Source organism: Aythya ferina (assembly GCF_964211825.1).
Source record: "Aythya ferina genome assembly, contig: HAP1_SCAFFOLD_29, whole genome shotgun sequence".
In the NCBI taxonomy this organism is placed as follows: domain Eukaryota; kingdom Metazoa; phylum Chordata; class Aves; order Anseriformes; family Anatidae; genus Aythya; species Aythya ferina.
In genome coordinates this window covers 2,357,077-2,384,778 of record NW_028181463.1, presented here as the reverse complement: position 1 = coordinate 2,384,778, position 27,702 = coordinate 2,357,077, and the positions used below count along the sequence as shown (strand labels likewise).

The following is a 27,702-nucleotide window of genomic DNA, read 5'->3' as shown; positions in this document are numbered from 1 at the left end:
GCACTGTGCTGGTGTCTCTTTGACCTACGGGACAATTGCACTCCTATGTTTGCCTGAAACAAACCAGGATACCGCTGAGAGCAGAGGAATCCAGGCTCAAAGTGCCCATCTCCAGACCCCTAAACCAGTCCCCATACTCCCCTTCCTCCAAGCACACCAAAGGCTCACCTCATGGGCATGTGAAACCCCCATCCCCAGCCAGCCTGGGAACAAGACCAGCAGCAGCACGGCCAGCTGGAGAAGCCAGGAGGAATGCCAGCGTGCTGCTGCCAGGGGAGGCAAGGCCAGGGAGGGACAGACGGACACTCAGCAGACCCTCCTGTGCTGCATCTCTGCCTGCAGAGGAGGCAGCTCCTGCTCATTGCAAATGCTGTTTGCTCTGCTTTGGCCTGCAAACACCTCTCAAAGACAGAGGATATCAGGGGGGTTCTAGCTCCAAAAAATCAGCGAGGATAAAACCAGGGAGTACCACAATATGATGTTGGTGCAGTCCGTGAGATGAGGTTTGGGAAGGTACTTTACAAATTTCATCACTGACATATCAATTTCTCCTATGCTCCAGGATTCTCAGTCTCCTGTACAACCCTGAAAATTCATTACCATGAAACCTTCGTCCACTCCACTGCAGAAATATGAATACACTGACTGAAAAAACCTCTTGCTTTTCAGGTAGTCCCTACCCTGGTCTTTCTCTTGAAAAAAACAATTTTAAATGCCATTCTCTAATGCATTTTCTACTCCTCACTGGAGAAACAGAGAGACCCACCCTGCCAGATGCTATCAGCCATCAGATGTGCCAGCTGTAGAAGACCCCTCTGGCAACCCCACCTGCAGTGCCCTGCTGCCAGAGCCTCACGGTGTCAAGAGCCTGCAGATGTGTCCTGCCACACGCTGCCCTCTGTTGTTGCGCTCCTCAGTGCCTCCAAGCCCTCTCTCCTTCTCTCCTGTCTGCCTGCCAGCTGCGGTCAGAGCCCCCAGCCCTGCTGCGCTGTGCAGAGGAGCTGCTCCTGGGCACAGCTGTCTCTCTGCAGCGCTTGCCAGGAGCTCTGCTTGGGCCCAAGAGCCCGGCCCAGCTCAGCAGCACAGCACCCGACCATGGCATCACTTGCTCTGTGCCCTTGGGCTCCCTCGAGGTGTCCCCAAGGCCTCAGGGCTGACAGCTCCCCAAGGCAGCAGGGTCTCTGCTGGGGTGTGGTGGTTGAAGCAGACTGAAGGCATCACCGACTGCTTCTCTCTGTAGATGTCAGAGACTGATTTTTTAAAGTGTGATTTGTGCTGTTGGACTGTGGTTGTCAAATATGAGTACAAATGTTTCCCTCCCTTAACCCCTATTCTGTTCCCACTGCATGGCAGGACACCTCAGCCACGACTGACAGGGATCATTTCACCCCTCTGAATGTGTCCTAACAAGAGAGGGGGGAACTGAATACTCTAAAAGGTTTTCCAAGAAGGAAATTGGACACTAAGACATCACTTGTTGATATTTCCCAGTAATCCACATGGAAGATCCTCTACTGATACACAAATCTCTTCTTCCTCTCTCACATGACCAGCATGGAGACTGGGACGTGGAACACCCTCAACACTGTGCTTGTGCCTGCCACCAAACACCTGCAGATGTAGTGCTTCCTTCTGGGGACCATGCCCTACAGTCAGCCCTGGGCTGTATGCCATCCCCATTGTCTGCAAGGCTCGAGAAGTGGAAGGTCTGACTCCAGAAGGCAGCTGTACCTGAACCAGGGGAATTTCTCTCATGTACACTAATTCCTTCTCCTCCTCCCAGCTACTGTTCTGTGGCCCCAGTGTCATAGAAACCTCTTGTACTGTTTTGCCCCATTTTATTTTATTTTATTTTATTTTATTTTATTTTATTTTATTTTATTTTATTTTATTTATTTTAAATTGTTGCCTGTTTTCAGTTTATTTGGTTGGAAATAGGAAAAACCCTTCTGCATCTGTGTACAGCCACATCTCTTAGGAAAGCAGGTAGGAGCTGCTGCAAAGGGGCTGTAACATGCAGCTGCAGCCTTGAGTGAAGTCTGGTGTAAGGAAATGAGAAGCAAGCGCCAGGTGGCCACTGAGAGAAATGGCAGGGCTGGGGTGGTGAGGAGCAAGGCTGTCCATGCAGTGTCAGACCTCCAGAGTCTGCTTTTCCTCCCCACGCACATCTCCGAGGGAGACACTCTGGATCAATATCAAATAGGGAATAATGCTCCCCCAAAAAAAGTCAACAGTTCTGTGGCCCCAGTGTCATAGACACCTTCTGTGGTTTTGTTCCATTTCTGGAGCTCTCCTGCAGTGTCACTGTGATACTCATGGTCTTTGATTTCATAATCTACATTTTGGATCCAATCTTCCTCTTCACTCCCATACAGTTTTCATGTGTGTGCGTCCTGTGTTGGCAGGCCCAAGGTCTTATCCACCTCCTCTTTAGTCCTCACGAGTGTCACTGTTTTCTGTGACACCACCCTCACTGTCTGTGTGAAGCCCATAAAGGCTGTGCTCAGAGGTTTTAACCAAGCCCTTTCCCAAACCTTCATCATCCCCCTGCTCAATCCTCAGCTTGCTTAGCAGTTGAGTGGGAAGGGTGAGAGAGCTGATAGTGGAGATGATTCAGACATTGTCATAAGATCTAGCCTTGGAAAGGACAGGTTGACCAAAGAGGTTCCTCGGGACTTGGAAAAGGCAGATGTCAAACACATCTTGTACTCAAAGGTCAAGCAGAAGGATGATTAAGCCTAATCATGAATTAGAATGCCAGCGTTAGCCCTAGCCCTCACCCAAGAACTAAACAAAACTCTAACCCACAAACCTTGCCCTTATCCTACACCTTGAGCAGGCATCTTGAGCAGAACACCAATCCCTCCCTCAAAGGCCTTCCATTACATTACCTGTAGAAGTTGACCTCTAATCCCTAAATGTTAAATTGACCGCCTAACCCTCCACCACACACACAACACATCTCATCTTCAAATCCACTCCTATCCCTAACTTCAGCTGTTTGTCCCCTTGGGGCAGGGCAGGGACTGTGATGTCCTTGAGCAAAGAGTCACTCTCCATTTTTTTCATAAGCCCCCTTTAAGTAGTGAAAGGCTGCGATGAGGTCACCCTGGAACCTTTTCTTCTCCAGGCTGAAGAACCCCAGCTCTCTCAGCCTTTCTACATAGGAGAGGTGTTCCAGCCCCTTGATCATCTTCATGGCCCTCCTCTAGACACATTCTAACTGACCCACACAATTCTTGTGCTGGTGGCCCCAGTCCTGGATGCAGGACTCCAAGATGAGCCTCAAAAGGGCAGAGTAGAAGGGGTGAATCACCTGCCTTTACCTGCTGGCCACTCCTCTGCTGATGCAGCCCAGGATGCAGTTGGCCTTCTGGGCTACAAGGGCACACTGCTGGCTCAGGTTGAGCTTTTCGTTCAGCAGAATCCCCAAGTCCTTCTCTGCAGGGCTACTGTCAATCAGTTCTTATCCCAGCCTATCCTCCTGTATGGGATTTCCCCGGCCCAGGTGCAGCACTTTGCACTTGGACTTATTGAACCTCCTTAGGTTCACATGGGGCCAAATTTCAAGCTTTCCCAGAACCATTTGGGTGGCATCCCTTTTTCTCTTACATCAACTACACCACTCAGCTTGGTGTCATCTGCACACTTGCTGAGGGTGCACTTGACCCCACTGTCTATGTCATTGATAAAGATATTAAACAATACCTGTCCCAGGACAGACCCCTGAGGTACACCACTCATCACCAGCCTCCACTTGGACATAGATCCATTGACCACCACTCTCTCAGTTTGACCTTCAGGCCAGCTCCTTATCCACTCAGTGGTGCACCCATCAAATGCGTCTCTCTCCAATTTGGAGATCAGGATGTCATGTGGGATAGTGTCAAAGGTCTTACAGAAATCCAATTAGGTGGTCTGTCTTCCCTTGTTGTCTGATGTGGTCACTCCATTGCAGAAAGCTACCAGATTTACCCCCTGGAGAAGCCATGCTGGTTGTCTGAGATCACCTCATTGTCTTGCATGTGCCTTGACACTGACTGCAGGAGGATTTTTTCCATGATCTTGTCAGGCACAGGGGTGAGGCTCAGCATTCGGTGGTTCCCTGGGTCCTCCTTTCTACCCTTTTTAAAAATGGGAGTGATGTTTTCCTTTTTCCAGTCAGCAGGGACTTCACCCGACCACCAGGACTCTTCAAATATGATGGGGAGATGCTTGGCAACTACATCAGCCAGTTCCCTCAGGACCCTGGGATACAAGTCATCATGCCTCATGGACTTGTACTTGTTGAGTTCAATCAGGTGGTCTCAAACCTGCTCTTCACTTAGAGTGGGTGGGACTTTGCACCTCCAGCCTCCATCTATGGCTTCAGGGAAATGAAAACTTGGGAAGCCTGACTGGCAGGGAAGACTGAGGCAAAGATGTTGTTGAGTCCCTCAGCCTTCTCCATGTCTGTCATTACCAGTCCACCCTTCTCATCCCTCAGAGGGGGTACACTCTCCTTGGCCTTTATTTTCCGAGCGATGAAGCGATGAAAAATAAAGGCTTGGCCTTTATTTTTCTAGAGTGATCTCTAGAATCTCTTCTTATTATTCCTTGCATCCCTTGCTAAGTTCAATTCTATCCGCGCATTGCTTTCCTTATCCCATCTCTACACATCCAAAAATGAAGTATTTGTGAGGGCCTGGAAAAGAGCCCTCGAGATCCATGGAAGCTATTCTGGAAACAAAACTAGTAGGTAGGATGCGCAATTTTGTAGAGAGGCAGAGCTGATGGGCATACTGGGCAGGATGCTCCTTTAGGCCCTTTTCCCTCCTGACTACAATGCCACTTCTCTCTGAAGAACAGAATAGCCCACAGACGTGAGACATATACTGCCTATGTCATGGATGTCATCAGAAAGCTGATCCCAGTAAGATATGGGGAGGTCAGGAGCAACCTGGACATGAGAGATGTGACATTTTCAGGTGGCAAGAGGAGCATGGCCAATTAATGATTTTGTAGAGGTAAGAGGAATCATGTAATGTAGATTATGAAGCAACACTGACTTGTACAGTCATGTATGGCCCTTACACTATTTTAACCAGTAGTTTTAATCCCGAAATCTAAATGCTGTTCCAACACTCTGACAGGAATTCATTTCTCCAAAGCTTGAACACAAAGTATCCCTTGAAGCAAAACTCACCCCATAGCCCCCTTCCATTACATTTACTCTTTTAATCACCCTAATCCCTTTCCTTAATATTAGCATTAAAATACTCTATTTAACCCTAGGCTTCTAGGCAGACCTAAAAATGACCTAAACTACAGAGCCTGACCATACCCTAAACACAGAAGAACACCAAACCTTCCCAGTAAACATTTGTTTACTCTCTAACCCAGAAAGTTGAGCCTTAGTCCCTTGGGAAATAGAAAGCAGTCAGCTATGCCTGAGGATCTCATGGCCCAGCAGGAGGAATGTGACTGTGGCAGTGACTGTGAGGTCACTTCTGTCTCTGCACTTGATAGGGCAGCAGCAGGAACGTGTCCCAGAAAGGGTCTGTGAGGTCACTTGTGTCTGGAGGTGGCAGGTCAGCCTTGGCTTCTCCCTGGGAGCTGCACTTTTGGGTTGACATCTGGCAGTGGCCCTGCTAGGCCAGCAGAAGGCACCTGCTTGGCATGCTGACTGGGGGATCCCCTCTGCCTCCAGACCCAGGAGGACCCAGGCAGAAAGAAGACCCCAAGACGGGTTGTCCTGTCCCTTCTTCTTGAGTCCATGACTGGGCAGCAGCAGGCACAAGGCTTGGCTGTGTGTAGCCAAGAAGCTGCAAGGCCAGCAGCAAGTCCATGCCTTGGAAGCTGCTGCTGAGGTGACTTGTGTCTGGTTGGCTGAGAGGCTGCAAGGAGCCTGCTGGGTTGGGATGCCTACTTCAGGAGTGGTTTCTACCCTGATGGAGCCTGCTTTGGCAGTAGGAAAGAGCAGGAGAGAAAAAAAAAAAAAAAGACACAAACAACCCTAAAAGTTGGGCACTGGCCATGAGGAGGAAGAAAAACCCAGGGAAACAACTGGTCTTGCTGCTAGTAACAGAGGCAAAGAAGGCATTAAGTACCTCAGCCTTTACCTCATCTCTTGGCACCAGGTTTCCCCCCACATCCAATAATTTATGATGATTCTTAATCCTCTTTAATTTAAAGTATTTATATAAGCAGTGTTTATTGTCTTTGACAGGAATGGATTGATTAAGCTCCAGCTGGGCTTTGGCCCTTCTAACTTTGTCCTGCACAGCCCCATAACATTTAGGACACAGCTCCTGAGAAACTGACAGCATGCATGAGAATGAAGAACAGAAAAAGTAGAATCTGGCAGCCTTCCACCCACTACCTTTCTGTGACTGTGCTGCAATTCCATTTAGCCAGTTACTCCTGTATTATCCAAACATTGGTTTAGTGGAGGACTTGTTAGTGTTAGGTCAGAGGTTGGACTCGATTATCTTGAGGCCTCCTCCATCCCAGAAAATTCTGTGTGATTCTGTGTCCCCTGTACCTCCCAATGCTGCTGTCTTGTCAGAGACAGCACAATCACATGAAGGCTGAACTGTCTGCCTGCGGACAGGAACATCTGACAGAACAGAGCATCAGTGTGGTGGGAGCTTGAGAAACTACAGGATTTTGTCTAGAGAAACATCTAGACATTTACAAGGAGAAGAGCCCAGTCCTGAACGAGAGAGAGAGTAACGCCACATATCAGAGCAGACTGGGACACTGCAAAGTACACAGGACGAGGAGGGCCTGGGCACCACAAGGGATGCCATATGAGCAGAGGTGCCTCCTCACGAGGAACCAGACCAGCTTTCTACAAAGCTGCCTCATGAGGAGCACGGCCACCAAAAAGATCTGAGTTATCATGCCCATATCAGATCCGGTATGACATCACAAGGACAAGTGTCTACAACTAACCAGTGAAGAGGTACAGGTCTGGGATTCTCTAGGCCATCCTGGTTTGGAGAGGAGCAAGGGCTATGGCAAGGCTCAAAGTCCCAGCAGGACCCAGGTCTTTGTGTTCATGGCTATGGCTGTTGTCTCTGCCACTGAGCCCTTAGAGGAGACAGCTGATCGTTAAAGCACCAGGGCCTCATTGCCTCCTCGCCCCCACCCATGAACCAGGCAGGGGTCATACCATTCTCCTGCACTTGGCCATGCACATCCCCATCTCCTACTGCCCCACAAAGAGCCCTGAGCAACCTGTCAAGGGAAAGGATCCCCCTTAAAATGGGATGGATGTCAAGTCCTGGCCCTTGTGCTTGGTGAAACACATCCAGTTTTCCTACACATCAGTGTCACCTTCACATTGCCTTTGTCTCCTTGTCCTCACTGCCTCCAGGGTTCTGCTCTAACGAGCTCCAAGGGAGGCTGTGTCAGTGCTGGCCCTCAGGGGGACACTGCAGGAAACTTGCCTCTGACTTGGACTTCTGGAGAGATGTCTTCAATTGTCTCTGAGTGCCTGAGGTTCGTGGGCTCATCAGCAAAGCCCCTAGAGGGGTGATTGCAGTGCCTTGGGCTGATGCTGTGCTGCTGAGCTGGGCCAGGCTCGTGGGACAGAGAGAGCTCATGGCAAGAGGGCCGTGGTGCAGAGAGACAGCTGTGCCCAGGAGCAGCTCCTCTGCACAGCACAGCAGGAAAGAGACACAGAGGCACAGACACAGAGAGAAGAAAAGGAGAGAGGGCTTGGAGGCAGCTGGGAGTGGGAAGATGCTGAGAGCTGCCTGCAGTAGAAACCCGCACAGCCCTTGACAAGGTAAGTGCCTGGCTGCAGGCCATGCAGCGGCAGGTCCTGGAAGGGTCTCCTGCTGGGTGTTGTTTCTGAGAGGGCAGTGGGCAATGCAGTAGGCTTTGAGAGTCCTGCTGGGTTGCAGTGCAAGGTGAGGAAGTCTGGCAGAAGCCCCTTGGAATGTCATAACCTAGCTACCCCTGGTCAGCCAGGAGTGTGGTGGCCGAGCCTCCTCCAGACACTGCAGGGGATGCAGTTTGAATATTGGGATACCCCAGCTTTTGAATATCCAGCTTAGTCTGAGGGGTGTCCTCCTGGTCTGCAGACTGCTCTCCAGGAGGATGCAGCTCTCTCGTGGCATCCTTGTGCCCTTGCAGCATCCAGGTACCTGAAGGAGGAGACACCTCCGTGTTAAGGCCGTGCCTGGATGTGCTGCTGGATGGCTGTCTCTGGGAAGCTGGAGTGAGGCTTCTGCAGCCCTGGTTAGGAGGGAAGAGCTGAGATCCTGCTAAGACCCCATGAGACAAGGTGAGGATTCTGTCCAGATGCACTTGGACTCAGGCTTTTCTGCTCTCAGTTTTCTTTTGTTTCTTCTCAGGGAAACATCTGAGTGGGATGGTCCTGCAGCTCAGAGAGGTGACACAGAGCAACTGAGAACAGGACCACTGGGCAGAGCTGCTCTGCTCAGTCTTCACCTAGGGACAGCCCTTTTGCCTCCTGGCAAACACAGGATTTCACTGTGAGTGTACAAGTAATGTCAGGGAGTTTCAAAATCCAATACCTCAACTAGGATAGGGCAACTAGAATAAAATAAAGTGAGGGAAATAGTTGCAGCTCTGCTTTGCATTCAGCTCAGTCTTTTGCAGCAATACTTCAAAGCTCATTGATCTGACATTTGTCTGAATATGAGTTAGCCAGCCGTTTGTTTTACTTCCAATTTTCTTCATAGAAGTCTGTTCTAACCTTTTTCTGCCTTCTCCCCTTCAACAGACAAGCAAGTACAAAGTCAGAGAATGCCCAATATCAGCTCAGTGAGCGAGTTCCTCCTGCTGGCATTTGCAGACATGTGCGAGCTGCAGCTCCTGCACTTCGCGCTCTTCCTGGGCATCTACCTGGCTGTCCTCCTGGGCAACGGCCTCATCCTCAGCGCGGTAATCTGCCACCACCGCCTGCACACCCCCATGTACTTCTTCCTCCTCAACCTCGCCCTCCTTGACCTGGGATCCATCTCAACCACTGTTCCTAAAGCCATGGCCAATGTCCTCTGGGACACCAGGGCCATCTCCTATCAAGGATATGTTGTCACAGAATCATAGAATCATAGAATATCCTGAGTTGGAAGGGACCCTTAAGGATCATCAAGTCCAACTCTTGACACCCCACAGGTCTACCCAAAAGTTCAGACCATGTGACTAAGTGCACAGTCCAATCTCTTCTTAAATTCAGACAGGCTCGGTGCAGTGACCACTTCCCTGGGGAGCCTGTTCCAGTGTGCAACCACCCTCTCTGTGAAGAACCCCCTCCTGACGTCCAGCCTAAATTTCCCCTGCCTCAGCTTAACCCCGTTCCCGCGGGTCCTGTCACTGGTGTTAATGGAGAAAAGGTCTCCTGCCTCTCGACTCCCCCTTACGAGGAAGTTGTAGACTGTGATGAGGTCTCCCCTCAGCCTCCTCTTCTCCAGGCTGAACAGGCCCAGTGACCTCAGCCGTTCCTCGTACGTCTTCCCCTCAAGGCCTTTCACCATCTTCGTAGCCCTCCTCTGGACACTTTCCAACAGTTTCATGTCCTTTTTATACTGTGGTTCCCAGAACTGCACACAGTACTCGAGGTGAGGCCGCACCAGAGCAGAGTAGAGCGGGACAATCACCTCCCTTGACCTACTAGCGATGCCGTGCTTGATGCACCCCAGGATACGATTGGCCCTCCTGGCTGCCAGGGCACACTGCTGGCTCATATTCAACTTGCTGTCTATCACGACCCCCAGATCCCTCTCTTCTAGGCTGCTCTCCAGCGTCTCATCGCCCAGTCTGTACATGCAGCCAGGGTTTCCCCGTCCCAGGTGCAGGACCCGGCACTTGCTCTTATTGAACTTCATGCGGTTGGTGATCGCCCAGCTCTCCAACCTGTCCAGATCCCTCTGCAAGGCCTTTACGCCCTCATTTGAGTCCACAACTCCTCCAAGTTTGGTGTCATCAGCAAACTTGCTCAAAATACCCTCTATTCCTACATCCAGATCGTTTATAAAAATATTGAAAAGTACCGGCCCTAAAATGGAGCCTTGAGGGACCCCACTGGTGACCGCCCGCCAGTCTGACGCAGCTCCATTTACCATAACCCTTAGGGCCCTGCCCGTTAGCCAATTGCTCACCCATCGTATGAAGTTTTTATTTAGCTGCATGGTGGACATTTTGTCCAGTAGGATCCTATGGGAAACCGTGTCAAAAGCCTTGCTGAAGTCCAAAAAAATCACATCAGCTGGTTTCCCTTGGTCCACCATACGGGTGATCTTATCATAAAAGGAAATCAGGTTAGTTAGGCAGGACCTACCCTTCACAAACCCATGCTGGCTTTAACAGTTAACTGTACAGTTAACTGTAACTGTAACAGTTAACTGGTAACTGTACAGTTAACAGTTAACAGTTAACTGTAACTGTACAGTTAACTGTAACTGTAACAGTTAACTGTCCAGTACAGTTAACTTTTACAGTTAACTGTACTGGAGGCTGAAGTGAGTCTAACTGGGAAGGAATGGCAAAAGCACCCCATTGAGACTGGCCCAGATGCTATGTGCATCCTTGGCATAGACTGCTTCAGGAGAGGGAATTCAGAATTCCAAGAGGGCACCACTGGTGGGGCTTTGGCAGAGCTGCCTTGGAGATAAACCACATGAAACAGTTGTCTACCTTGCTTGGCCTTCCACAGAACCCTTCTGTTGGGGGTTTGCTGAGGGGTGAAAAACAGCAGGTGCCAATGGCTACCATGGTGACACACCTGAGGCAGCGTCACGCTAACCGAGACTCCCTGATTGCCATCCATGAGCTGGGTCATTGAATGGAGAGCCAAGGTGTAGATGTAGAGCTTGGGAGCGTGCATATGTGATGGACTTGTCAGCACTAAGGTAAAGTTGTCTGACCTGTGTGACACGTCCCAGAGCAGTGTCAGGCACAATGCAATTCTTTTTGCCTTCTACATCTATAGCACAGCAAGTAGGACTTTGCCCTACTCTATTGACTGGGCAGGTCTTTTCACATTACTCAGTTCAGGTTTGTGTGACTGGAGGGGGACAATTTCCCAAAAGAGGCCAAGCTCATGGGTACAGCTACAGCCACAGGAAGATTTTTTTTTTTCACTTTTTACCTTGAGTTTTCTACAGAAGACCCAAGAGACACCCTGGATGTCCAGTTGTCTACTAAGATTCATTTAGAATTTCTCAGGATCCAACGGTCATTTCAAATTTATTTTATTTTATTTTATTTTATTTTATTTTATTTTATTTTATTTTATTTTATTTTTTATTTTTTTCCCTCATTATCTTAAAAAGTTTTCCATGTGCTGAACTTTGCTACAGTTACAGGGACAAAGACTACTGCTGGCAGTGGAGGTGTCAGACCTCCAGACTCTGTTTTTCTTCCCAATGAAGGTCTCCAAAGAAGTCCCCCTGGATCAATAGCAACAGGAGAATGATGCTCAAAACTGAAATGCAGCAAAATTCAGCCTTTAAACAAAAACAGTTTTGTATTAGCTGCTTTTTTGAAATCTTCTTCCTTAACTACTTCATGCAAGCTCTGCCATTAGCTGTACAAGTCTTGAAGTCATGAAAAAAACTATGGAAGAGATGTTAGGAGTTTCTGCATTTTAATGAGTACCATGGTGTATTTTGATCTGATGCTATGACGCTCAGGTACTGAGAGGAGAATAATGCAACTGCTAGAGAAAGTGAAATCAGGAGGAAAACTTGAAGTGATTTGGAGTATTAATGGGCCCACTGAGGGCTGTTTCTAATGAAGCCTCCCCAGGGCCTTGTTAGGGCAGATAATTGCATCCAGCTAAGCAGACACAAGTCACCTCAGCAGCAGCTTCCAAGCCAGGGGCCTGCTGCTGGCCTTGCAGCTTCTTGGCTACACACAGCCAAGCCTTGTGCCCGCTGCTGTGCAGTCATGGACTCGAGCACAAGGGACAGGACAACCCATGTTTTGGCCTTCTTTCTGCCTGGGTCGTCCTGGCTCTGGAGGCAGAGGGGATCCCCCAGTCAGCATGCCAAGCAGGTGCCTTCTGCTGGCGTAGCAGGGCCACTGCCAGATGTCAGCCCAAAAGTGCAGATCCCAGGGAGAAGGCAAGGCTGACCTGCCACCTCTAGACACAAGTGACCTCACAGTCCCTTTGTGTGACGCGTTCCTGCTGCTGCCCTATCAAGTGCAGAGGCAGAGGTGACCTCACAGTCCCTGCCACAGTCACATTCCTCCTGCTAGGCCATGAGATCCTGAGGCAGAGCTCACCTTTCTCTTGTCCTCTATGGACTGGGGCTTACCTTTCTGGTTTAGAAAGTAAACAAAGTTTTAGCTGGAAGGTTTGGTGTTCTGTTTGTGGTGTCAAGTCTGTGGTCTGGGTATGGGCAAGCATTATGGTTTAGGGTTTTGTTTAGGTCTGGCAAGAAGTCTAGAGATAAATAGAGCATTTAATGGTAGTGTTAAGGGCAGGGATCAGGGTGAGCAAGAGAGTAAATGTAAGGGACAGGGGCTCTGCGCTGAGTTTTTCTTGAGGTGATATTTTGAGTTCTGCTTTCCAATAGTGGATTCCTGTCAGGATGTTGCACTAATGTTTAGGTTGAGGGATTATTGTTATTGTTTACAGGCCTTACAAGACTGAAGTCAGTTTTAACAGCAGCATCAACATTACAGGAACCCTCTTACCTCTACAAAGGTAAGCTTCTGAGCTCCTCTTCCCTTCCTCTTCCCTCCTCCAAATCTCACATTTCTGCTGGCCAGGCTACTCCTAACCTCCCCATATCAGTCATCTAACTGGGATCAGCTTTCTGATGGCTGTTATTATATCAGAGTACCTGTCTCACCTCTGTTGGCTACACTATTCTGTAGTATTAGAATACTCAGTACTCTGTTGGCTATTTTATTCGGTTACTCACAAAGCCTCCTGTGGGAATTGTTAGGGCAGATAACTGGAAGCCATGATTACAGGTTGGCAAAGGCACTGTGCTGAGAAAATCATTGTTTATTTTGGTGAATCAGAAGGGCCACGGCCTGACCCCAGCCACTGGGAGGGGAGATCCTTCACCCCCAGCATCCCCATGTCTCACTTTTCCTGGGGTCTGTGGGGTAGGGTGTGATGCCCACAATATCATGTGAAGGGCAGTGATATGACACCTCCTGGTGTTTGCACAAGGTTGAAAGGAGAATACATGGTTCCAATGCCATGAGTATAACACATCTCCTCCTAAGCCAAGGCCAAGGGGAAAAAGTTGTCAGTGCAGCTGAAGCCTTCCATTCTTGTCAGAGCCCTCTGCCTTCTCCTCTGCAGGCTTTTCTGTGCTGTCCCAGACTTTTCTGAAGGCTGCAGAGAGACACTTCTCTTCCCTACCTTGCTCTCACTCTGGTGTTCCCATGATTTCACTGCTGCCTCTCCACTCTCGCCAGCTGTTCCTTCAAACACAAGGGCATGGGCTGATCCAAACTCCCTCTTGGTGACCTCTGGACCCACAGCACAAGTTCCAGTGCCTCACCTCCAAGTCAAGAATTTCATCTGACTATCGAATCTAAACCTACCCTCTTGAAGTTTAAAACCATTTCCCTTGCCCTATGACAGTTATAGAAATCATAAAAACACAGATTTGGAAAGGACCTCCAAGATCATTTAGTCCAACCGTCCTATCACTAATACTACCCACTAACCTACTAAGCCATATCTCCTAGCACCTTGTCCTGGTGCTCCTTGGACACTGTGATGGTCAGTGAGTCCACCACGTCCCTGAGCAGACCATTCCAGTTCCCGACTACTCTTTGAGAGAAAAGTTTTTTGTGATATCTAATCTAAACATCCCCAGGCACAACTTGTGGCCTTTTCCTCAAGTCCTATCATTAGTTATCTGAGAGAAGAGGCTGACCCCCACCTCATCACAACCTGAGCCCTACCTCATGATCTCCTGCCCCAGCAGGAGGAATGTGACTGTGGAAGTGAATGTGAGGTGACTTCTGCCTCTGCAGCTGATAGGGCAGCAGCAGGAACGCGTCATGGAAAGGGACTGAGAGGTCACTTCTGTCTGGAGGTGGCAGGTCAGCCTTGGCTTCTCCCTGGGAGCTGCACTTTTGGGCTGACAGCTGCCAGTGGCCCTGCTAGGCCAGCACAAGGCACCTGCTTGGCATGCTGACTGGGGGATCCCCTCTGCCTACACACCCAGGGGGACCCAGACAGAAAGAAGGCCCCAACATGGGTTGTCCTGTCCCTTCTGCTTGAGTCCATGAGTGGGCAGCAGCAGGCACAAGGCTTGGCTGTGTGTAGCCAAGAAGCTGCAAGGCCAGCAGCAGGCCCCTGGCTTGGAAGCTGCTGCTGAGGTGACTTGTGTCTGGTTGGCTGAGAGGCCACAAGGAGCCTGCTGGGTTGGGATGCCTACTTCAGGAGTGCTTTCCACCCTGATGGAGCTTTCTTTAGTAATATGAAAGAGCTGGAGAGAAGAACTTGCCACAATGTGTGCCCTGGAAGTTTGGCGCTGATCACAAGGAGGAAGAAATGTCCAGGGGAACAGTTGGTCTTGCTGCTGGAGACTGAGGCAAAGAAGGAATTAAGTACCTCAGCCTTTAACTTATCTCTAGATCATTACCAGATTTCCCCTCAGATCTAATAAAGGATGATGATTCTCCGTAATCCTCCTCTATTTAAAGTATTTATATAAACAGCTTTTTATTGTCTTTGACATAAATATACAGATGGAGCTCCAGCTGGGCTTTGGCCCTTCTAATTTTCACCTGCACAGCCCCATAACATTCAGGACACAGCTCCAGACAAACTGACAGTATGCATGAGAAGGAAGCACAGAAGAGGTGGAACCTGGCAGCCTTCCATATCCTGTGCTTCTGTTACTCTGTGCTGCAGTTCCATTCAACTGGTTATTCCTGTGTTATCCAAACTTTCCTGCAACTCCTGCTGCTGTTGTCTTGTCAGAGACAACACAATCATACAAAGGTTGAACCATCTGTGTACAGACATTAACACCTGACTGCATGAAACATCAGTGCGGTGCATACAAGCAGTGGTGCCTGCTCAGCAGGAACCAGGCCAGCTTCCTACAGAGCTGCCTTATGAGGACCATGGCCACCAAGAAGATCTGAGTTATCATACTCAGCTCAGACCTGGTGTGACACCGCACGGACAAGTGCCTACAACTAGCTGGTAAAGACGTGAAGGTCTGGGAATCCCTAGGAAAGCCTGGTGTGGAGAGGAGCAAGGGTTCTTCCAAGGCTGAAAGTCCCAACACTGAGGCCTGACTGAAACTCACTGCCACTGAGGCCTGTGAAGAGACATCTTGATAATGAGCACAAGGTCCTCATTATCTCTGTGCATGCACCCATGAATCAGGCAGGGGTCGTACCATTCTCCTGCACTTGGCCATGCACATTCCCATCTCCTACTGCCCCACAAAGAACACTGAGCAATGTGGGAAGAGAAAGGATCTCCTTCCTAGGGAGCATGGGCCTTGTGCTTGGTGACACACATCCAGTTTTCCTACACATCAGTGTCACCTTCACATTGCCTTTGTCTCCTTGTCCTCACTGCCTCCAGGGTTTGGCTCTAACGAGCTCCAAGGGAGGCTGTGTCAGTGCTGGCCCTCAGGGGGACACTGCAGGAAACTTGCCTCTGACTTGGACTTCTGGAGAGATGTCTTCAATTGTCTCTGAGTGCCTGAGGTTCGTGGGCTCATCAGCAAAGCCCCCAGAAGGGTGATTGCAGTGCCTTGGTCTGGTGCTGTGCTGCTGAGCTGGGCCGGGCTCGTGGGACAGAGAGAGCTCGTGGCAAGAGGGCCGTGGTGCAGAGAGACAGCTGTGGCCAGGAGCAGCTCCTCTGCACAGCGCAGCAGGAAAGAGACACAGAGGCACAGACACAGAGAGAAGAAAAGGAGAGAGGGCTTGGAGGCAGCTGGGAGTGGGAAGATGCTGAGAGCTGCCTGCAGTAGAAACCCGCACAGCCCTTGACAAGGTAAGTGCCTGGCTGCAGGCCATGCAGCGGCAGGTCCTGGAAGGGTCTCCTCCTGCTGGGTGTTGTTTCTGAGAGGGCAGTGGGCAATGCAGTAGGCTTTGAGAGTCCTGCTGGGTTTCAGTGCGAGGTGAGGAAGTCTGGCAGAAGCCCCTTGGAGTGTCATAACATAGCTACCCCTGGTCAGCCAGGAGTGTGGTGGCCAAGCCTCCTCCAGACACTGCAGGGGATGCAGTTTGAATATTGGGATACCCCAGCTTGTGAATATCCAGCTTAGTCTGAGGGGTGTCCTCCTGGTCTGCAGACTGCTCTCCAGGAGGATGCAGCTCTCTCGTGGCATCCTTGTGCCCTTGCAGCATCCAGGTACCTGAAGGAGGAGACACCTCCGTGTTAAGGCCGTGCCTGGATGTGCTGCTGGATGGCTGTCTCTGGGAAGCTGGAGTGAGGCTTCTGCAGCCCTGGTTAGGAGGGAAGAGCTGAGATCCTGCTAAGACCCCATGAGACAAGGTGAGGATTCTGTCCAGATGCACTTGGACTCAGGCTTTTCTGCTCTCAGTTTTCTTTTGTTTCTTCTCAGGGAAACATCTGAGTGGGATGGTCCTGCAGCTCAGAGAGGTGACACAGAGCAACTGAGAACAGGACCACTGGGCAGAGCTGCTCTGCTCAGTCTTCACCTAGGGACAGCCCTTTTGCCTCCTGGCAAACACAGGATTTCACCGTGAGTGTACAAGTAATGTCAGGGAGTGTCGAAATCCAATACCTCAACTAGGATAGGGCAACTAGAATAAAATAAAGTGAGGGAAATAGTTGCAGCTCTGCTTTGCATTCAGCTCAGTCTTTTGCAGCAATACTTCAAAGCTCATTGATCTGACACTTGTCTGAATATGAGTTAGCCAGCCTTTTGTTTTATTTCCAGTTTTCTTCATAGAAGTTTGTTCTAACGTTTTTCTGCCGTCTCCCCTTCAACAGACAAGCAAGTACAAAGTCAGAGAATGCCCAACAGCAGCTCAGTGAGTGAGTTCCTCCTGCTGGCATTCGCAGAGACGCGCGAGCTGCAGCTCCTGTACTTCGCACTCTTCCTGGGCATCTACCTGGCTGCCCTCCTGGGCAACGGCCTCATCCTCACAGCCATAGCCTGCGACCACCGCCTCCACACCCCCATGTACTTCTTCCTCCTCAACCTCGCCCTCCTCGACGTGGGCTGCATCTCCACCACTCTACCCAAAGCCATGGCCAATGCCCTCTGGGACACCAGGGTCATCTCCTATCAAGGATGTGCTGCTCAAGTTCTCTTTTTTGTCTTCTTCTTTGGTTCAGAGTATTCAATTCTAACTGTCATGGCCTATGATCGCTATATTGCCATCTGCAAGCCCCTGCACTACGGGAGCCTCGTGGGCAGCAGAGCTTGTGCCCAGATGGCAGCAGCTGCCTGGGGCAGTGGCTTTCTCAATGCTGTCCTGCACACGGCCACTACATTTTCCCTGCCCCTCTGCCACAGCAATGCTGTGGACCAGTTCTTCTGTGAAATCCCCCACATCCTCAAGCTCTCCTGCTCAGAATCCTATCTCAGAGAAGTTTGGGCAGTTCTGTTTAGTATCTTTTTAGCATTTGGTTGTTTCATTTTCATTGTTTTCTCCTATGTGCAGATCTTCAGGGCAGTGCTGAGGATGCCCTCTGAGCAGGGACGACACAAAGCCTTTTCCACGTGCCTCCCTCACTTGGCTGTGGTCTCCCTGTTTCTTAGCACTGGCATATTTTCCTACCTGAAGCCCCCCTCCATTTCCTCTCCATCCCTGGACCTGGTCGTCGCACTTCTGTACTCGGTGGTGCCTCCAGCAGTGAACCCCCTCATCTACAGCATGAGGAACCAGGAGCTCAAGGATGCAGTGAGGAAACTGTTTCCATACATGTTTCTTAAGCATCCATGATGCTTTTAGAAGATGTATTCTTAATAATATGCAAATATTTTGATTCACATTATATCATATCATTTCTATCATTACAAGTGTTATCATAACATTGTCATTAATAAGAATCCCAAGAGAAATCAAAGTGTATTCGGGAAAATGACACAACATTTTTTAAATTATTTTTCTCTGTGAGTATTTGAACAATATTTCATTTTGTTTTTAATAATCTCATTCTTAGCATTCTGAATGTTACTTCTTGTGTTAGGTTTGACCACATCATCTAATGTACATACAGAACCAGGCTTCCTTGGTAGTTAAAGACAATAAAGAACTCAGCGGAAATTCATTGGTCTCAGTTTCCTTCTCTTCCCATCTCCTCTGGAGCTGGGGGAGCAGCCCCAGCATCCAGGAGGGGCTCAGGTTCAGGAGCCCAGCTGCCACAGGTAGGAGCAGTGTACTTGGATTAGACCTTGTGGATCTAGGTGACAGTCCTGTCGTCTCTATAGCAGGGCCACCACAAAGCCTTTTCCACGTGCCTCCCTCACCTGGCCATGATGTCCGTCTTTCTCAGGCCTGTCATGGTTGCCTGCCTGAAGCTCCCTCCATCTCCTCCCCATCCCTGGACCTGGTGGTGGCAGTTCTGTACTCAGTGGTGCCTCCAGCAGAGCACGTCCTCATCTGTACCATAATGATCCAAGAGGTCAAGCATGCTTTGTGGAAATTAATGACTAGATGTGTCTTCGATGCAAGAAATTTCGGATCTGCTTCTGCATATGATTTGTAATGTCAATAATTGGACCAATATCCACTCTTTTTTTTTTTTTTTTTTTTTTTTTTTTTTGTGGTTGTGTTTGTGCAAATTCTTATTATATTAATTCAGCTAATGAACACACATTAAAATGATATGGGTGTACCTGTTGAATATAGCTCATAGACTCTGTGCATGTGAAGCCATGCTCTCTGTGAATTTAACCTTAATGGAGTTAAAATTCAACTGCCATTTTGTCTGACATCTGTCCTCTGAGACCAGGCCTGGCTGTGCAGGGGCAGTGCCCATCTGCAGGTGTGCAGAGGAAAAGAGTCCCATCCCAGCAGCACGGCCAGGGAGCACCAGCGCTTGGGGCATGCAGAGCTGCTCTCTTGCCACTGCCGCCCTGTCCTGCTGAGCCCTGCTGGTGGGGTCAGGCCCGGCTGCTCCTCTCACTTGGTGCCAGTGCTGCTGTGGGGCTGTGCTGGGACTGCAGGCAGGGACAGGCGGTGGGCACGGCAGTGGCACAGCTGGCCTCCACTGCAGCACTTCCCTCCTAAGGGGGGATCTCCTCCGAGGTGGACTGATCAGAGCTCAAGTGCTCAGTCTGGTGTGAGCAGGCAGAGGACAGGGGTTGTCATGTCAGAGGTGTCAGCTTTTGCCTGAAGTCATCCTTTAGGACTGCTTTCAGTTTTCTACACAGAGGGGGCCACTGCCTCCAAGACGCTTGGGGCAAACTGTACCATGCATGAGAGTTTGGAAAAAGATAGCCTGGGTGCACAGAAACCATTCCATATCTAAAAGTTGGAGGCAGGAAACAAAATTTTGGGGTGGTAAAAGAGCTGCTGGGCACATTGTGCAGGGTTCACCTACAGTCTTTGTGTTATTTTCCATCCTGACTTAGGTGCCATGTCAGTCTCAAGAAAGGAGTAGCCAACAGATACGAGACAGATACTTTGAGATCATGAAAGCCATCAGAAAGCTGCCCCGACGAAGATGACTGATATGGGGAAGTCAGGAGAAGCCTGGCCAGGAGAGATATGAGATTTGGGGGAGGGAAAAGGAGCTTGGCCAGCAGAAATTAATGATTTCTGTGAGGTTAGAATGTTCAGGTAATGTTGATTCTGCTGTAACACTGACTTCAAACAGTTATGTAAAGCCTTTCCCTTATTTTAAAAAGTGATATTAATCCCCAAACCTCAATGCTACTCTACACCCTGACAGGAATCCACTGTTTTTATGCCTGACCTCAAAGTATCCCTTGAAGCCAAAACACAGCCTGTAGCCCCTTTCCCTTACCTTTACTCTCTTGCTTACCCTGATCTGATCAGCTTGTGGGCCACAAGGAGGAGATGGGTGGGAATGCTCTGATGAGCTCAGCTCTGCCTCAGCATCTCCTGTCCCAGCAGGAGGAATGTGACTGTGGCAGGGACTGTGAGGTCACTTCTGTCTCTGCAGTTGGTAGGGCAGCAGCAGGAACGTGTCACGGAAAGGGACTGTGAGGTCACTTGTGTCTGGAGGTGGCAGGTCACCCTTGACTTCTCCCTGGGAGCTGCACTTTTGGGCTGACATCTGGCAGTGGCCCTGCTAGGCCAGCAGAAGGCACCTGCTTGGCATGCTGACTGTTGGCATTGCTTCCTTACAACACTGTGCAGGTGTGTGGAGGTGTCAAAATGAAGTTCTTCTAATAGCATCACGCTACCCACCACATCCCACAGACCCCAAGACTAGCCCTGAGCCAGACATGGGTGTGCAGGGTCTCCTCTCCCAGTGGCCGTGGTCAGGCCTTGGCCCTTCAGCTTCACTAAAACCAACCAAGACATTTCTCAGCACAGTGCTTTGCCTGTCTGCAATCATGGCCTCCAATTATCTGCCCTAACAAGGCCCTGGGGAGGCTTTGTTAGTAACAGACCTCAGTGGGGCTCATTAATACTCCAAGTCACTTCAACTTTTCTTTCTGACTTTAGCTTCTCAAGTGGTTGCATCACTCTACTCTCAGTACCTGAGCTGAGTATAGGGGGACGATCACTTTCTTAGCCCTGCTGGCCACACTGCTTCTTATACAAGCCAGGATGCTGTTGGCCTTCTTGGCCACCTGAGCACACTGCTGGCCCATATTCAGTCAACTATCAACCAGTACCCCCAGGTCCTTCTCTGCCAGGCAGCTCTCCAACCACTCATCTCCCAGCCTGTAGCTCTGCTTGAGGTTGTTGAGCCCCAGGTGAAGAACCCGGCACTAGAACCCCAGAAAACAGAAGAGCAGGGAGCAACCTCTTGCCTTTATTCCGGGCAGCAGCTTTGGAGAGATGTCCAGGCTTCTGGGTTTGCCCTGAGGAAGACCCTCCTGTTACTGTTGTGCTTGCAGAGTGGCAGCTGTGACCCAGGGTTGCACAGGGCCTGCTGCTGCCTGCAGTCACAGGGATGCCACTGCAGAGAGAACAGGACTGTCACCAAGGCATATGAGATATGATGGCTTATCCGAATAAAAGAGCACAGGAGAACACACTGAAAGCCAAAAGAGAGAAGCAGTGACAAGGCCACGTCCTGCTGCTGGCCGTGGCCATGGCTCCAGAGAAGCAGCAGCCCCCACCCAAAATCCATGTAGCAGCTGGGCTCTTGGCCCAGAGACCCTCCTGTGTGCTGGGGCTGATCCCCCAGCTCCAGAGGAGATGGGAAGAGATTGCAGCAGATAACAATGTAGTTCTGTTTTTTTGTTTTGTTTTGTTTTGTTTTGTTTTTATTTATTATGTTTCTCTACATAACCTGCTTCTTTCAATAATTAGATGACTGGGTCACTATAAATGAAAAAATAGAAATAAGAAAATCAGGTAGCAGGTTAAGGATAACATAATTTAAATCAAAAGAAAAAAATTGTAGAAAATATTGATAGAGAAAGATAGTAACAAAAATTTTCCTCACAGTTCCTGAAATAATCAGGGAACTCACAAACATTATTGATTGCAAAGAAGCATGTATCCAAAGAGTTTCCTTACTGCATCCTTGAACTCCTGGTTCCTCATGCTGTAGATGAGGGGGTTCACTGATGAAGGAACAACTGAGTAGAGAACTGACACAATAAGATCCATGGATGGGGAAGAGATGGAGGGGGGTTTCAGGTAGGTAAACATGCCAGTACTGATAAAGAGGGAGACCACGGCCAGGTGAGGGAGGCACATGGAAAAGGCTTTGTGTCGGCCCTGCTCAGAGGGAATCCTCAGCACTACCCTGAAGATCTGCACGTAGGATAACATGATGAAAACAAAGCAAAGAAAGGCTAAAGAAACACTAAACACAAGTGCCCAAACTTCCCTGAGAGAGGAATCTGAACAGGAGAGCTTGAGGATCTGTGGGATTTCACAGAAGAACTGGTCCACAGCATTGCAGTGGCAGAGGGGCAAGGAAAATGTGTTGGCCGTGTGCAGGACAGCATTGAGAAAGCCACTGCCCCAGGCAGCTGCTGCCATCTGGGCACAAGCTCTGCTGCCCAGGAGGCTCCCGTAGTGCAGGGGCTTGCAGATGGCAACGTAGCGGTCATAGGCCATGACAGTGAGAAGGTAATATTCTGCTACAACCAAGAAAGCAAAGAGAAAGATTTGGGCAGCACAGCCTTGATAGGAGATGGTCCTGGTGTCCCAGAGGGCATTGGCCATGGCTTTGGGCAGAGTGGTGGAGATGCAGCCCAAGTCGAGGAGGGCGAGGTTGAGGAGGAAGAAGTACATGGGGGTGTGGAGGCGGTGGTCACAGGCTACGGCGCTGAGGATGAGGCCGTTGCCCAGGAGGGCAGCCAGGTAGATGCCCAGGAAGAGTGTGAAGTGCAGGAGCTGCAGCTCGCGCGTGTCTGCAAATGCCAGCAGGAGGAACTCACTCACAGAGCTGCCATTGGGCATTTTCTGACATTGAAGAGTTGTCTCTAGAGAAGCAGAAGGCAGAAAAAGTTTAGAAGACAATTCTCTGAGGAAAACCTACTACAAGCCTTAGAGCACTCTCATCTGAAGCCTCTCTTTGCAAAAGGAGCTTTCTGCAGCTCCATCGCTTGAGTCCCAGCTGATGCTGGGTGAGACTTGCACTGCAAGCATGGATTGCTGGGGACTTTAGAGGTGTCCTTCCTTCTCTGAAGCAGTCAGAAAGTAGGAACAAGGGGGAAACTCAAGTTCAGTCCACTTATGAGATCCATGAACTTTGCAGGGTTGTTGCAAAAAACACCTCCAACCACATTGTAGAGCGAGTCAGATTTTATTATGCTTAGTAAAACAACCACACTCTTGCGTTTCCAAAGAAGTGGAGACAGCTTAAAGCAAAGAAGCCCCAACCCCAGTGCAGATGGACAGAATCCGCACCTTATCTCCAGGTACATGAGCAGGATCTCAGCTTTTCCCTCTTCGCAAAGGCTGCAGAGGCCTCACTCCAGCTGCCTACAGACAGCCATCCAGCAGCACAGACATGGTTTTAGTACAGAGGGGTCTTCTCCTTGAGGTACCTGGATAACACAAGGATGCCACGAGAGAGCTGCATCCTGCGGGAAAGAAGCATGCAGCCTAGCACAATGCCCCATGGACAGAGCTGGATATTCAAAATCTGGGGTGTCCCAATACCCAATCTGCATCCCCTGCAGTGTCTGGAGGAGACTTGGACACCCAGCTCTTGGCTAAAAAGGGCAGCTGGGTTATGACACTCCAAGGGGCTTCTGCCAGACTTTCTCACCTCACACTGCAACCCAGCAGGACTCTCAAAGCCTACTGCATTGCCCACTGCCCTCCCAGAAACAAGACCCAGCGGAAGACCCTTCCAGGACCTGCAGCTGCATGGCCCTGCAGCCAGACCCTTACCTTGTCAAGGGCTGTGCAGGTTTCTCCTGCAGGCAGCTCTCAGCATCCTCCCACTGCCAACTGCCTTCAGCCCCTCTCTCCTTCCCTCCTCTCTGTGTGCCAGCTGCGGTCAGAGCCCCCAGCCCTGCTGCGCTGTGCAGAGGAGCTGCTCCTGGGCACAGCTGTCTCTCTGCAACAGGATCACTTTTGAAATGAGTTTTCTCTGTCCCACGAGCCCGGCCCAGCTCAGCAGCACAGCACCAGACCAAGGCACTGCAATCACCCCTCTGGGGGCTTTGCTGATGAGCCCACGAACCTCAGGCACTCAGAGACAATTGAAGACATCTCTCCAGAAGTCCAAGTCAGAGGCAAGTTTCCTGCAGTGTCCCCCTGAGGGCCAGCACTGACACAGCCTCCCTTGGAGCTCGTTAGAGCAGAACCCTGGAGGCAGTGAGGACAAGGAGACAAAGGCAATGTGAAGGTGACACTGATGTGTAGGAAAAGTGGATGTGTGTCACCAAGCACAAGGGCCAGGACTTGACATCCAACCCATTTTAAGGGGGATCCTTTCCCTTCACACCTTGCTCAGGGCTCTTTGTAGGGCAGTAGGAGATGGGGATGTGCATTGCCAAGTGCAGGAGAATGGTACGACCCCTGCCTGCCTCATGGGTGTGGGCGAGGAGGCAATGAGGCCCTGGTGCTTTAACAATCAGCTGTCTCCTTAGAGGCCTCAGTGGCAGAGACAACAGCCATAGCCATGGACACAAAGACCTGAGTCCTGTTGAGACTTTCAGCCTTGGTAGAGCCCTTGATCCTCTCCACACCAGGCTGTCTGAGGGACTCCTAGACCTGTATGTCTTTTCCTGCTGGCTGCAGACCCTCTTCTGTGTAGTACCACACTAGATCTCTGAGGAGTCTGATAACTCAGATCTTCTTGTTGGCCATGCTCCTCGTAAGGGAGCTCTGTGGGAAACTGGCCTAGCTGCTGCTGAGCAGGCACCACTGCTCATATGGCATCCCTTGTGGTGCCCAGGCCCTCCTCCTCCTGGCCACTGTTCACTCAGCAAGGTTCCATTCTGCCCTGATGTGTGGGTTTCTCTTCCTGTGGTGCAGTATGGGGTTCTTCTCCTTGTAAATGCCAAGAGGTTTCTGTAGGCAAAATCCTGCAGTTTCTCAAGGTTTCCCCACACTGATGCTCCATTCTGTCAGCTCTTCATGTCTACAGGCAGACAGTTCAAACTTTGCTTGTGATTGGCTATCTTTGAGAAGACAGCAGCATCAGGAAAGTTTGGATAATACAGGAGTAACCAGTTGAATGGCATTGCAGCACAGAGTCACAGAAGAGAATGGAAAGCTGCCAGGTTCCACCTCTTCTGTGCTTCCTTCTCATGCATGCTGTCAGTTTGTCTGGAGCTGTGTCCTGAATGTTATGGGGCTGTGCAGGTCAAAATTAGAAGGGCCAAAGCCCAGCTGGAGCTCAATCTGTCTGTGACTCTTAAAGACAATGAAAAACTCTTTATAAAAATACTATAAATAAAGGAGGATTAAGGAGAACCATCATCCTTTATTGGATGTAGTGGAAATCTGGTGAAGATCTTGAGATAACGTAAAGGATGAGGTACTTAATGCCTTCTTTGCCTCCGACTAGGTCAGCGAGACCAGTTGTTCCGCTGGACATTTCTTCTTCCTCATGGCCAGTGCCAATATTCCTGGGCACACATTGTGGCAAGTTTTTCTCTCCTGCTCTTTCCTACTACCAAAGGAAGCTCCATCAGGGTGGAAACCACTCCTGAAGTAGGCATCCCAAACCAGCAGGTTCCTTGTGGCCTCTCAGCCAACCAGACACAAGTCACCTCAGCAGCAGCTTCCAAGCCAGGGGCCTGCTGCTGGCCTTGCAGCTTCTTGGCTACACACAGCCAAGCCTTGTGCCTGCTGCTGCCCACTCATGGACTCAAGCAGAAGGGACAGGACAACCCATGTTGGGGCCTTCTTTCTGCCTGGGTCCTCCTGGGTCTGGAGGCAGAGGGGATCCCCCAGTCAGCATGCCAAGCAAGTGCCTTCTGCTGGCCTAGCAGGGCCACTGCCAGATGTCAGCCCAAAAGTGCAGCTCCCAGGGAGAAGTCAAGGGTGACCTGCCACCTCCAGACACAAGTGACCTCCCAGTCCCTTTCCGTGACACGTTCCTGCTGCTGCCCTATCAAGGGCAGAGACAGAAGTTACCTCACAATCACTGCCACAGTCACATTCCTGCTGCTGGGGCAGGAGATCCTGAGGTAGAGCTCACCTCTCTGTTGTCCCCTACAGACTAGGACTTACCTTTCTGGTTTAGAGAGTAAACAAAATTTTAGTTGGAAGGTTTACTGTTCTGTTTGTGGTGTCAGGTCTCTGGTTAGGGTATGGGAAAGCATTATGGATTAGGGTTTTATTTAGGTCTGGGAAGAAGTCTTGGGATAAATAGAGCATTTAATGTTAGTGTTAAGGGCAGGGATTAGGGTGAGCAAGAGAGGAAATGTAAGAAAAAGGGGCTACGGGCTGAGTTTTTCTTGAGGTGATATTTTGAGTTCTGCTTTACAATAGTGGATTCCTGTCAGCATGTTCGGCTAATGTTTAGGTTGAGGGATTATTGTTATTGTTTAAAGGCGTTACAAAACTGAAGTCAGTGTTACAGCAGCATCAACATTACAGGAACCCTCTTACCTCTACAAAGGTAAACTTCCGAGCTCCTCTTCCCTTCCTCTTCCCTCCCCCAAATCTCACATTTCTCCTGGCCAGGCTACTCCTGACCTCCCCATATCAGTCATCTAACTGGGATCAGCTTTCTGATGGCTGTCATTATATCAGAGTACTTGTGTCACCTCTGTTGGCTACACTATTCTGTAGTATTAGAATACTCAATACTCTGTGGGCTATTTTATTCGGTTACTCACAAAGCCTCCTGTGGGAATTGTTAGGGCAGATAACTGGAAGCCATGATTATAGAGAGGCAAAGGCACTGTGCTGAGAAAATCACTGTTTATTTTGGTGAAGCAGAAGGGCCAAGGCCTGACCCCAGCCACTGGGAGGGGAGAACCTGCACCCCCAGCATCCCCATGTCTCACTCTTCCTGGGGTCTGTGGGGTAGGGTGTGATGTCCACAATATCATGTGAAGGGCAGTGATATGACACCTCCCGGTGTTTGCACAAGGTTGAAAGCAGAATTCATGGTCCAAATGCCATGAGTATAACACGTCTTCTCATAAGCCATGGCCAAGGGGACAAAGATGTCAGTGCTGCTGCAGCCTTCCATTCTTGTCAGAGCCCTCTGCCTTCTCCTCTGCACGCTTTCCTGTGCTGTCCCACACTTCCCTGAAGGCTGCAGACAGACACTTATCTTCCCCACCTTGCTCTCACTCTGCTGTTCCCATGATTTCACTGCTGCTTCTCCACTCTCACCAGTTGTTCCTTCAAACACAAGGGCATGGGCTGATCCAAACTCCCTCTGGGTGACCTCTCAACCCACTGCACAAGTGCCAGTGCCTCACCTCCAAGTCAAGAATTTCTTCTGACTATCGAATCTAAATCTACCCTCTTGAAGATTAAAACCATTTCCCTTGTCCTATGATAGAGTCATAGAAATCATAAAAACACGAATTTGGAAAGGACCTACAGGATCATTTAGTCCAACCTTCCTATCACTAAGAGTACCCACTAAGCTACTAAGCCATATCTCCTAGCATCTTGTCCTGGTGCTTCTTGAACACTGTGATGGTCAGTGAGTCCACCACCTCCCTGAGCAGACCATTCCAGTTCCCGACTAGAAAAGTTTTTTGTGATATCTAATCTAAACATCCCCAGGCACGACTTGTGGCCTTTTCCTCGAGTCCTATCATTAGTTATCTGAGAGAAGAGGCTGATCCCCGCCTTACATCACAACCTCTCTTCAGGAAGTTGTAGAGTGCAATAAAATCTCCCCTGAGCCTCCCCTTCTGCACACTAAACAATCCCAGCTCCCTCAGCCACTCCTCATAACACCTGTGCTCCAGAACCCTCAACAGTTTGGTTGCCCTTCTCTGGATATGTTCCAGGGCCTCGATATCCTTCTTGTAACAAGGGTCCAAAACTGAACACAGTGCTCGAGGTGTGGCCTCACTAGAGCCGAATACAGGGGGATGATCACCTCCCTGCTCCTGCTGGCTGCGCTATTTCTAATACAAGCCAGGATACCCTTGGCCTATTTGGCCACCTGGGCACACGGCTGGCTCATGTTCAGCCGAGCGTTCATCAACACTCCCAGGTCTGTTTCCTTTTCACAGT

The 27,702-nt window shown here is 49.9% G+C and overlaps 2 protein-coding genes across 2 annotated transcripts; one reads left to right on the top strand and one right to left on the bottom strand.

The window, feature by feature from the left end:
• Nucleotides 1-16,938: 16,938 nt before the first annotated feature.
• LOC311428124 (olfactory receptor 14C36-like) lies at nt 16,939-17,874 on the top strand (the record flags this gene model as incomplete). The annotated part of the gene is made up of 1 exon (XM_084539676.1): nt 16,939-17,874. The coding sequence occupies one exon, from the start codon at nt 16,939-16,941 to the stop codon at nt 17,872-17,874; it is 936 nt and encodes a 311-aa protein (XP_084395802.1).
• Nucleotides 17,875-21,555: 3,681 nt separating this feature from the next.
• Nucleotides 21,556-22,491, bottom strand: LOC311428123 (olfactory receptor 14C36-like; the record flags this gene model as incomplete). The annotated part of the gene is made up of 1 exon (XM_084539675.1): nt 21,556-22,491. The coding sequence occupies one exon, from the start codon at nt 22,489-22,491 to the stop codon at nt 21,556-21,558; it is 936 nt and encodes a 311-aa protein (XP_084395801.1).
• Nucleotides 22,492-27,702: the final 5,211 nt, after the last annotated feature.